The 12,405-nt window shown below is 45.8% G+C and overlaps 1 protein-coding gene across 1 annotated transcript in view; it reads left to right on the forward strand.

Moving 5' to 3' along the window:
• The first annotated feature begins 1,804 nt into the window (after positions 1–1,804).
• The window catches only part of LOC147107320 (uncharacterized), a 46,865-nt gene continuing 36,264 nt past the window's right edge, over positions 1,805–12,405 (forward strand). Inside the window, exon 1 of the mRNA XM_086006224.1 lies at positions 1,805–1,935. Coding sequence (XP_085862350.1) covers positions 1,927–1,935 — 9 coding nt within the window. The 5' untranslated portion in view covers positions 1,805–1,926. The remainder of the gene's footprint in view (positions 1,936–12,405) is intronic.

Consider the following 12,405-nt stretch of genomic DNA (forward strand, 5'->3'; position numbering starts at 1 on the left):
TCACAGTGTCACTGCCTGTGTTATTCCCAGTCCCAGTGATATTCCCAGTCCCAGTCACACTACCTGTGATATTCCCAATCCCAGTGTCACTACCTGTGATATTCCCAGTCCCAGTGTTATTCCCAGTCCCAGTGTCACTACCTGTGATATTCCCAGTCCCAGTGTTATTCCCAGTCCCAGTGTCGCTGTGATATTCCCAGTCCCAGTGTCACTACCTGTGATATTCCCAGTCCCAGTCACACTACCTGTGATATTCCCAATCCCAGTGTCACTACCTGTGATATTCCCAGTCCCAGTGTTATTCCCAGTCCCAGTGTCACTACCTGTGATATTCCCAGTCCCAGTGTCACTACCTGTGATATTCCCAGTCCCAGTGTTATTCCCAGTCCCAGTGTCGCTGTGATATTCCCAGTCCCAGTGTCACTGCCTGTGATATTCCCAGTCCCAGGGTCACTGCCTGTGATATTCCCAGTCCCAGGGTCACTGCCTGTGATATTCCCAGTCCCAGGGTCACTGCCTGTGATATTCCCAGTCCCAGTGATATTCCCAGTCCCAGTGTTATTCCCAGTCCCTGTGATTTTTCCAGTCCCTGTGATATTCCCAATCCCAGTGTCACTGCCTGTGTTATTCCCAGTCCCAGTGATATTCCCAATCCCAGTCCCACTACCTGTGATATTCCCAGTCCCAGTGTCACTGCCTGTGATATTCCCAGTCCCAGTGTCACTGCCTGTGATATTCCCAGTCCCAGTGTCACTGCCTGTGATATTCCCAGTCCCAGTGTCACTGCCTGTGATATTCCCAGTCCCAGTGTCACTGCCTGTGATATTCCCAGTCCCAGTGATATTCCCAGTCCCAGTGTTATTCCCAGTCCCAAGGTCACAGCCTGTGATATTCCCAGTCCCAGTGTCACTACCTGTGATTCCCAGTCCCAGGGTCACTGCCTGTGATATTCCCAGTCCCTGTGATATCCCCAGTCCCAGGGTCACTGCCTGTGATATTCCCAGTCCCTGTGATATCCCCAGTCCCAGGGTCACTGCCTGTGATATTCCCAGTCCCAGTGTTATTCCCAGTCCCTGTGATATTCCCAGTCCCAGGGTCACTGCCTGTGATATTCCCAGTCCCTGTGATATCCCCAGTCCCAGTGTTATTCCCAGTCCCAGGGTCACTGCCGGTGATATTCCCAGTCCCTGTGAAATTCCCAGTCCCTGTGAAATTCCCAGTCCCTGTGATATTCCCAGTCCTAGTGTTATTCCCAGTCCCAGTGATATTCCCAGTCCCAGTCTTATTCCCAGTGATATTCCCAGTCCCAGTGTTATTCACAGTCCCAGGGTCATTCCCAGTCTCAGTGATATTCCCAGTCCCTGTAATATTCCCAGTCCCAGTGTTATTCCCAGGGTCACTACCTGTGATATTCCCAGTCCCAGGGTCACTACCTGTGATATTCCCAGTCCCAGTGATATTCCCAGTCCCAGGGTCACTCCCAGTGATATTCTCAGTCCCAGTGTTATTCCCAGGGTCACTACCTGTGATATTCCCAGTCCCAGGGTCACTCCCAGTGTTATTCCCAGTCCCAGGATCATTCCCAGTGATATTCCCAGTGTTATTCCCAGTACCTGTCTCTGTTGTCCTTCTACAATCGACTCCTCCCATCTCGACCGCGCCTTTGTGACGTGGGATTGGAGGGAGGAGCCCACCGTTACCACAGCAACGGCCAGGAGCGCCGTCAGAACCCCTCCGCCCCTCACTGGCCCTGGGCCTTGAATGTCACGTCACTCGTTTCCCCGGTAACAGACAACACCTACTGCGCGTCGCAGTGGACAAAATAGGCGGGCGGGCGGGCGAACTTGTCGGGTGTGCGTTTTGACAACACCTGTCTGAGCTTTCCCTATTTTTTTGGTTTGTGGAAGAGCGTCCATCGGTGCAGCCATGAGTGAGGTAATGACAACCCCCCGGGTTCTTCCGGGCATTAATGGTCAGTAATAATAACAACACTGGGGGGTGGGTGGGGGCTTCACAATGAGCCAGGCCCTGAGCCGCTGGACTATTCTCAATAATTGTACAGAATGTGTGAGCGACAAACGCTTGAAATCAGCCCCTGGCATTTCTGAAATCTGGTCTTGGTCAGAAAACAACATCAACACACACAGCTGGGAATGGAGTGGGGAGTGTGTCACTCGCTGAAAGTTTTCACCATTTCGTTGTGGACAGACCAGAACTCTCAAGTTTACCATAGCAAAATACTGCGGATGCTGGAAATCCGAAATAACAACAGAAAACGCTGGAAAAACTCAGCAGGCCAGGCAACATCCGTGGAGAGAGAAACAGAGTCAACGTTTCAGGTCGAAACCCTTCTAATCTAGAGCCGTCTTTTGTCTCCACTAGCCCCACCGCCATCTCGTCTGGTTTTGAATACCTCTTAATGTCTCTTTACTTCTCTTTTGTTCTTTCATTCCCCAGCCCCCAAACTGGCCTTTTAATCTGTTTCATTTCCTGTGTTTTTTCTCAGTCCTGACGAAGGGTTTCGACCTGAACCATTGACTCTATTTCTCTCTCCACGGATGTTGCCCGGCCTGCTGGGTTTTTCCAGCATTTTCTGTTGTTATTTCTCACAAGTTTACAGTTTGTATGTAGATCCGTTTTTGCTGAGAATTTGCTGTTGAGTAATTTCAGAAAGTGTATTACAGTAAAATTTACAACACAGAACCAGGCCATTGCCGGTGTTTCTACTCCACACCAGCTTCCTCCCACTCCTCTTCATCTCACCCCAACCACATAACTTTATTCCTTTCTCCCTCAGGTACTTATCTAGCTTCCCATTAAATGCATCCATGCTATTCGCCTCCACCACACCATGCGGTAGCGAGTTCCACATTCTCACCTGAAACGTTAACTCTGTTTCTCTCTCCATGGATGTTGCCTGGCCTGCTGAGTTTTTCCAGCGTTTTCTGTTGTTATTCCACATTCTCACTACTCTCTGGGTAAATAACTTTCTCCTGAGTTTCCTTATTGGATTTCTTCGTGACTATCTTATATTTATGTCCCCTAGTTTTGGACTCCCGTATAAGTGGAAACATCTTGTGGAGTTTGCACATTCTCCCTGTGTCTGCGTGGGTTTCCTCCGGGTGCTCCGGTTTCCTCCCACAGTCCAAAGATGTGCGGGTTAGGTTGATTTGGCTATGATAAATTGACCCTTAGTGTGAGGGGATTAAATACATGGGGTTACGGGGATCAGGTGGGATATGTGTCGGTGCAGGCTCGATGGGCCGAAATGGCCTCTATCTGCACTGTAGATTCTGTGATTCTGTGTGATCTTCTCTACGTTACCCTATCAAACCCTTCATAATTTTAAAGATCTCTATCAAGTCACCTCTCTGTCTTCTCTGCTCTAGAGAAGAGTCCTAGCTTGTTTGGTCTTTCCTGATAGTTGTACCCTCATAGTTCTGGTGGTATCCTTGTAAATATTTTTTGTACTTTCTTCAGTGCTTCTATATCCTTTCTGTAATATGGAGACCAGAACTGTGCATGGTACTCGAAGTGCGGTCTAACCAAGGTTCTATACACGTTTATTTATTTATTTATTTATTCCACAAGTGGAACCATCTTCTCTCCCTCTCCACGATTGAACCCCATTCATCATTTTAAAGCCCTCTATCAGGTCACCCCTCAGTCTTCTCTTTCCTAGAGAAAAAAGCCCCAGCTTGTTCAGTCGTTGCTGATAGCTTGTACTTTATCAGTTCTGCAAATCATCATTGTAAATCTTTTTTACACTTTCTCCAGTGCTTCTATATCCTTTTTGTAATGCGGAGACCAGAGCTTTGCACGGTACTTTAATTGTGGTCTAACCAAGGTTCCATTTAAGTTTAACACAACTTCTCTACGCTTTTGAATTCTATTTCTCTAGAAATGAACCCTTCTAGAAGTGCTTTGTTTTCACTTTTTATGGCTTTCTTAATTTGTGTTGCTACTTTTCATGATTTGTGTATCTGCATCCCTACATCCCTTTGTGCCTCTACCCCATTTAAACTTATTTTCCAAGGAATAGCTGGCCTCCTTATTCCTCCTACCAAAATGCACCACCTCACATGTATCTATATTGAAATTGATTTGCCATTGACACGCCCATTCTGCTAGTTTGTTAATGTCTTCTTGTATTTTGTCGCAGTCTCCCTCAGCATTAACTATGCCCCCCAATTTGGTGTCATCTGCAAATTTTGATATTGTACTTCCGATTCCTGAGTCCAAAATCATTTATATAAGTGGTGAACAGCAGTGGCCCCAGCACCAATCCCTGTGGAACACCACTTCAACAACAACAACTTACATTTATATAGCACCTTTAAGTGAAATGTCTCAAGGCACTTCACAGGAGCGTTACCCCACCTTCCTCCAGTCTGAGTAACTACCTTTAATCCCTTTTGTTTCTTAACTTGTCTCATTACCATTTCCTTTTGCCTTGCACCATCTCTTAATCTCTCCTGCCTTCCATCCTATCACAGACCTTCCCTTTTGTTCTTTCCTCCCCTCCCCCCTTTCCCTGCCCCTCCCCCCTTTCCCTGCCCCTCCCCCCCTTTCCCTGCCCCTCCCCCCCTTTCCCTGCCCCTCCCCCCCTTTCCCTGCCCCCCCTTTCCCTGCCCCCGCCCCCTCCCTGCCCCTACACTTGCTTAAAAACCTGTTCGATCTCCAGCTTTTTCCAGTTCTGACGAAGGGTCATCGACCTGAAACGTGAACTCTGTTTCTCTCTCTACAGATGCTGCCTGACCTGCTGAGTATTTCCAACATTTTCTGTTTTAATTTCAGATTTCCAGCATCTGCAGTATTTTGCTTTTGTACCTTTAATCCCTACTCTCTGTTTTCTATTTCATAGCTGGTTTGCTATCCACTCTGCTACTTGTCCCCTGACTCCACATACTCTAACCTTAGTCGTGAGTCTACTATGTGGTACCTAATTGAAGGCCTTTTGAAAGTCCATGTATATCAGATCCACTGCATTACCCGTGTTTACTCTTTCTGTACTTCTTCAAAGAATTCAATAAGGTTGGTCAAGCGTGACCTTCCCTTTTGAAATCTGTGCTGACTATTCTTTATTATATTTTTGGTTTCTAGATGTTTTTCTATTACATCTTTTAGTAAAGTTTCCAATATCTTTCCTACCACTGACGTTAAGCTAACTGATATATAGTTCCCTGGATACAAAAGCAAAATACTGCGGATGCTGGAAATCTGAAATAAAAACAGAAAATGCTGGAAATACTCAGCAGGTCAGGCAGCATCTGTGGAGAGAGAAACAGAGTTCACGTTTCAGGTCGATGACCCTTTGTCAGAACTGGAAAAAGTTGGAGATGTAAAAGGTTTTTAAGCAAGTGTAGGGGCAGGGAGAGGGAGAGGAGAGGAAAGAACAAAAGGGAAGGTCTGTGATAGGATGGAAGACAGGAGAGATTAGGAGACAAAGGGGATGATGGTGCAAGGCAAAAGGAGATGTAACGGGACAAGTTAAGAAACAAAAGATGGCTCTAGATGAGGTGTAACTGGCAGAATGAAAGACAGCTGCCATGTGAAAAAAAAATGGTGAGAGGTTATGGTCTGAAATTGTTGAACTCGATTAGGCACTTTACAGCCTTCTGGACTCAACATCGAGTTCAGCAATTTCAGATCATAACCTCTGCCCCTATTTTTTTCACATGGCAGCTGTCGATCATTCTGCCAGTGCCATTTACACTTCACCTAGACTCATCTTTTGTTTCTTAACTTGTCCCATTACCATCTCCTTTTGCCTCGCACCATCATCCCTTTTGTCTCCTAATCTCTCCTGCCTTCCATCCTATCACAGACCTTCCCTTTGGTTCTTTCCTCCCCTCCCCCCTCTCCCTGCCCCTACATTTGCTTAAAAACCTTTTACATCTCCAACTTTTTCCAGTTCTGACGAAGGGTCATCAACCTGAAACGTGAACTCTGTTTCTCTCTCTAACCTGCTGAGTATTTCCAGCATTTTCTCTTTTTATTTATTGTAGTTCCCTGGATTTGTTCTCCCTCCCTTAACATTAGCTGTCCGCCAGTCCTCCATCAGAATTCCCTTTTCTATTGAATTTTTATATATATGTGTAATAGTGCCTCTGCTATCTTCTCCCTCATTTCTTTTAGTTTGTAGGGATGTAATCCAGCTGGACCCAGGGTTTTATCCTCTCTACTTTTGACTAGTTTATCAATGATCTCCCTCTTTTCGATCTTAAATGTCTTGATATCCTTTTTGACCTCTTCTAATGCTATGCCCACCTTGTTAGTCTCCCTGGTAAATACCGAGGCAAAGTAAATGCTCACTATTTTTGCCATTTCACTGTCATTACCTATGAGTTTATCTTGTGCCTCCCTTAGTCACACTATCCCTATCTTAACTTTCCTTTTGTTATTTATGTGTCTATAGAATACTGTTTCTTTTTATATTCTTTGATAATTTTATTTCTTAATTCCTCGTTGCCTTCCTAATTGTTTTTTTGACTTCTTTCCTGAGGTCGTCTTATTCCCTTTTGTCATCCTCGCCTTTATTGTCTATCTACTTCGTTTTTTTCCCTTTAGATTCAATTTCACCCTTATCTCTTTATTCATCCACAGTGTTTCATTACTGGCTAGTTTGCTCTGGTTTTTTCAAGGAATATATTTCTTCTGAATGCTATCACTTTTTAAAATATTTCCCACTGCTGTTCTGGCTCTTTGTCAATATTTTTTCCAGTTTACCCACCTCAGTTCCATCCTCATCTTCTCATAATTTGTTTTTTTTTGCAGTCTATTACTTTGGTATTTGTCTTACTTATGTCTCTCTCAATCGTTATCTTAAACCTTATTATGTTGTGATCGCTATTGCTTAGATGCACCCTATGCTTACTTCTCCTATCTGCTCTGGTTCATTTCCCCATTACTAGATCCAGCAGTGATCACTCTCTTGTTGGGCTTCTTGCGTTCTGGTAAGAAAGGAGTCCTGTACACACTGTAAAAACTCCATTCCCTTTGGTCCTTTCACTACCTCTTTTTGCCAGTTTATTTGGGTGTAGTTGAAATCTCCCATGATATTATTCTGTCTTTTACTCATTTCATAGATTTGCCTACATATTTCTCCCTCCACTTCCCTTCCACTACAGGAAACTTTGTGATATCCGGCACCGACGGGACCGAGCTGTTGCCGATCTATCAAAACTGCCGGACATACAAAGTTAATGTTGAAGCATACGGAGGTTTTCATCTCCGTATCTGACAACAAACACTGTTGCTTAGCAACAACTTCTAAACAGTCGGCTGCAGCTGCAAGCGTCTCTAGCTGAAGCTGTTGCTATAACTACAGACCTTGCAGTGCTTGACTGGAGTAAAAAAAGCAACGAGAACTAAAAAAACTTATAGAAAATGGCTCCTGATTTTTGCCGTTAGATCGAGTATTCCGGACATATAACCTCCGGATAAACCAAAGTTTCCTGTATTAGGTAGTCTGCAGTATACACCTATTAGCATGATCAATACCTTCTTAACCTTTATCTCAATCCATATGGATTCTGTTTACATCTTAATGTTAGCTATGTCCTTTTTTTCTACTGCCATTTTGTTATGTCTAATTAATACAGCTACCCCAGCCCCTTCTCCCTTCCCTGTCCTTTCTAAATACATTATATCCTGCAATATTTAGCTGCTAATCTTGTTCTTTATACAGCCATTTTTCAGTCATCCTTATTACATCTGGTTCCTCTCTACAAATTAGTACCTCCAGCTCCCCTGTTTTGTTTCAGATGCTGTGCACGTTGCTGTACAGGCAACTTAATTTATTTTTATTAATCTTTCCTCTCACTTTATTTTTAACAGTTATTTTATACTTATGTTCTATAACTTTATCTGATCCCTGACCTTTTATGTTATCCTTATTCCTTTTATTGTTCTGACCTTTACTTTCATCTCTTATTTTTTTTTAATCTTCAGGTTGCTGTTATTTCTGCCAGATCCCTCCTTCTGTCTTACTAGTTTATAGTTTCATCTACAGCCCTATTTATCCTTTCCGCTAGGACCTTTGTCCCATTCCTGTTCAGGTGCAGCCTTTCCCAGCGGTACAGCTCCTTCCTGTCCCAGTACTGATGGCAGTGTCCCATGAAACGGAACACTGCAGAGATAAGAACATAAGAACATAAGAAATAGGAGCAGGAGTAGGCCAATCGGCCCCTCGAGCCTGCTCCACCATTCAATAAGATCATGGCTGATCTGATCCTAACCTCAAATCTACTATCACTCTCCATCCCACCCAAACCCATGTGATCTCCCGGGAGAGGCGAAAAACCACATAAAAAAACCAAATGGCCAATTTGGGAGAAAAAATCTGGGAAATTCCTCTCCGACCCATCTAGGCGATCGAAACTCGTCCAGGAGATCACTCTGTCCCTATATTTTCTACAGTACTTACCTTCTGTAAAAGGTGATCTCCACCCCAGCCAGAAACAGGAATAGAACCATCTCCTGAAATCTAACACATAATTAGAACACAAGAAGTAGGAACAAAACTGCTCCGCTACCCACAGGGCCATGACCGTTCCGAACCTAGACTCATGTCCAATTTCCTGCCCGCTCCCCGTTGTTGTGTCGGTACCTTTCTACCTAGACACAATTTAGGACTCAGAACTCAGATTCAAACATGAAGTGCTTTATTGGAAGGAAAGGAAGTTCTGGAAAGTTCCGAACAAAGAGAGCTAAACTTAACAGAGAACACCCAACCATTTATCTCCTGTGACAGCGCCACCACAGGTGGGAGGAGAACACACAATAGAACACACAATACATAACATTTCCTCCCCTCTTAAATGGAAGGGCCACAGTATTCCTCAACAGGTAAGTTACTTTCAATGCACTCAACGAACCTAGGGTAGAGGTAGACTGCCTCAACCCCTGACTTTACCCTGGGGTTTATTCTGCCCCAGTCTTGTGGGTAAGTCACTAAGCCTACAGAGCCAAGCGTCTTGGAGGCCGCCGCTCTCTGACAGGATACCGGCGGTCATCGCTGGCTTCCACAGCAGTAGGCATTGACACAGGCCTGGATGGAGAAGGTGCCTGTGTCAGTCGAAAGTCAGGAGTTTGCACAGGTGGAACAGTCTGACTTCCTGTGTTGGAGAAGAGCACCGTGGCAAAGGATGCTGGTTTGCGGTATCATCCGGAAACAGTTCAGGCCAACCAGCCGTTGGAGCCTCTGTGGCTGTTTCTGCTCCTAGCAACAGTTGATCTGTGTGTCTTCTCCAGACAACGTCCTCAGCAGTCTCAACCGTGTAAGACACAGGGCCCGTCTGCGCGATCACCGTAGCAGGAACCCATTTCGGTCCAGTGTTGTAGTTTCGAGCTAGGACGTGCTCTCCAGGGTGAAACCGTCTCTCCTTGGCTCTTTTCTCTCTCTTTTCAACTTGAGCTTGTTGTTGACAATGGACAACCTGTTCTGCCCTTGGAGGTTTGAGTAAGTCAAAACTTGTCCGCAACTGCCTCTTCATCATGAGCGAAGCGGGGGAAGTTTTGGTTGTGGCATGCGGCTCGTTCCTGTAGGACAACAGGAAGCTGTTCAGACGTTGGTGGATTGAACCCTGACCTTGCGATGCCTTCAAGGCGTGCTTCAAAGTTTGCACAAACCTTTCTGCCTCGCCGTTAGTAGAGGGATGATAGGGCACAGACCTGATGTGTTGGACACCATTCACATGCAGGAAGGTTGCAAACTTCTGTGATACAAATTGTGGACTGTTGTCACGAGTTGTTCCGGTGAGCCATAACGGCTGAACATCTCACCAAGTTTCTCAATTGTTTTCTCTGCCGTGGTAGACCTCTTCACAGCGACCTCCGGCCACTTGCTACGAGTGTCCACAACCACCATAAACATCTTCTCTTCGAAAGGACCGGCGAAGTCCACATGTACTCGCTGCCACACTTCTGCAGGCCAATCCCAGGGGTGTAGGGTTGCCAGCTGTGGAACATTCCGGACCCTTTGACATGGGGAACATGTTTTGGCTTTCTCCTCAATATTCCCATCGAGACCTGGCCACCAGAAGTAGCTTCTTGCCATTTCCTTCATCCGAACCATCCCACTGTGGCCTGTATGAAGTCCATTGACTCGGGAACAGTACCCGTGGATTGGAGGGTAGCTAATGTTACCCCAATATTTAAAAAGGGGGGTAGAGAGAAAGCAGGGAATTATAGACCAGTAAGCCTTACATCGGTTGTGGGCAAAATGCTAGAGTCCATTATTAAGGATAAAATAGCGGAGCACTTGACAAATGGGGAAAGGATCGGACAGAGTCAACATGGATTTACAAAGGGTAAATCGTGTTTGACTAATCTGCTGGAATTTTTTGAGGAAGTAACTGGTAAAATAGATGGGGGAGAGCCAGTGGATGTGGTGTACCTTGACTTCCAGAAAGCCTTCGATAAGGTTCCACACAAAAGATTATCATGCAAAATTAAGGCTCATGGGATTGGGGGCAAAGTATTAACGTGGATAGAGAACTGGCTGGCGGATAGAAAACAGAGAGTTGGAATAAACGGCTCGTTTTCGGAGTGGCAGGCAGTGACCAGCGGGGTGCCGCAAGGATCTGTCCTGGGACCCCAGCTGTTCACAATATATATAAATGATCTGGATCAGGGAATTGGATGCAATATTTCCAAATTCGCTGACGACACTAAACTAGGAGGAGGGGTGGGCTCTGATGAGGATGTCAGGAGGCTACAGTGCGATTTGGACAGGTTGGGGGAATGGGCGGATACGTGGCAGATGCACTATAATGTGGATAAATGCGAGGTTATCCACTTTGGGGGTAAAAACAGGAGGGTAGATTATTATCTAAATGGCAATAGATTGGGAGATGGGGAAGTGCAGAGGGACCTGGGTGTTCTTGTGCACCAGTCACTGAAGGAGAGCATGCAGGTGCAACAGGCGATTAAGAAGGCAAATGGTATGTTGGCCTTCATATCAAGGGGGTTCGAGTATAGGAATAGGGATACCTTACTACAGCTGTACAAGGTGCTGGTGAGACCGCATCTGGAGTATTGTGTACAGTTTTGGTCGCCCCATCTGCGGAAGGATGTTCTTGCCATGGAAAGAGTGCAGCGGCGATTCACCAGGCTGATACCTGGAATGGCGGGAATGACCTACGAGGAGAGATTGAATAGTTTGGGCTTGTACTCACTGGAGTTTAGAAGATTGAGAGGGGATCTCATCGAAACATATAAAATTATGGCAGGCCTGGACAGGCTGAATTCAGAGAGAATGTTTCCAATGGCAGGGGAGCACAGAACCAGGGGCCACAGTCTAAAAATAGCGGGCAAATCATTTAAAACAGAGATGAGGAAGAATTTCTTCACTCAAAGAGTGGTGAGCCTGTGGAATTCCCTGCCATAGAGGGCTGTGAAGGCTAATTCAATAAATATTTTCAAGAGAGAATTGGATATATTTCTGAAGGCTAAGGGGATTAAGGGTTACGGAGAAAAGGCGGGGACGGGGTACTGAACTGGTAAGATCAGCTATGATCTCAGACGAAGATCAGCCATGATCTCATTGAATGGCGGAGCAGGCTCGAAGGGCCGAATGGCCTACTCCTGTTCCTATCTCTATGTTTCTATGTTTCTATGTTGCAGTATAGGTTCCCTCAGAGGTGGCGGAATGATGACACAGCATCCCCAAAGAAGACAACCTGCCTGGACGGAGAGCTCATTTCTTTTTGAAACGTAAGGTTTCAAACTAGGAGAATCTCCTATAGCTCTCCCTCGAATGACATCGTCCATTACCTCAGACAGGACTGGATCGTTGCGGGTGTACCTTCGCACCTGAACTGCAGTGACAGGTGCTCCCTCCACTTGTCTAAAGTAGAAGATGTCTATCTGACGAGGCTCTGGGGGAGTAACAGGCAAGGGTAGCCTCGAGAGACCGTCTGCGTTGCCGTGCAAGTCTGATTTGCGATATTTGATGTCGTATGTGTGTCCTGACAACAGTAAAGCCCACCTTTGCATCCTGCTTGCAGCGAGAGACGGAATTCCGGTGTGGGGCCCGAAGATTGAAGTCAATGGACGGTGGTCCGTCAGGAGTGTGAACCTTCTCCCAAACAGGTACTGATGAAATTTTCGAATTCCAAAAACGATTCCCAAGGCCTCGCGCTCGATCTGCGCATAGTTACTCTCGGCCTTGTTCAAGGTGCGTGATGCGAAGGCGATAGGTTTCTCTTCACCCGAAGGCATGATGTGGGATATGACTGCTCCCACACCATATGGTGATGCATCACATGCTAGCTGCACGGGCAGCTTTGGGTCGAAGTGTGTCAGGACCTCCGATTTCAGCAATGTTTTCTTTGCTTGGGCGAAAGCTTCGTTGCACAGTTCAGTCCATTTCCATGTTTTGCCTTGACATAGCAACTGATG

The sequence above is a fragment of the Somniosus microcephalus genome, chromosome 14, assembly GCF_052327205.1.
Source record: "Somniosus microcephalus isolate GS21.2 chromosome 14, FLI_Smic_1.0, whole genome shotgun sequence".
NCBI classification, from domain to species: domain Eukaryota; kingdom Metazoa; phylum Chordata; class Chondrichthyes; order Squaliformes; family Somniosidae; genus Somniosus; species Somniosus microcephalus.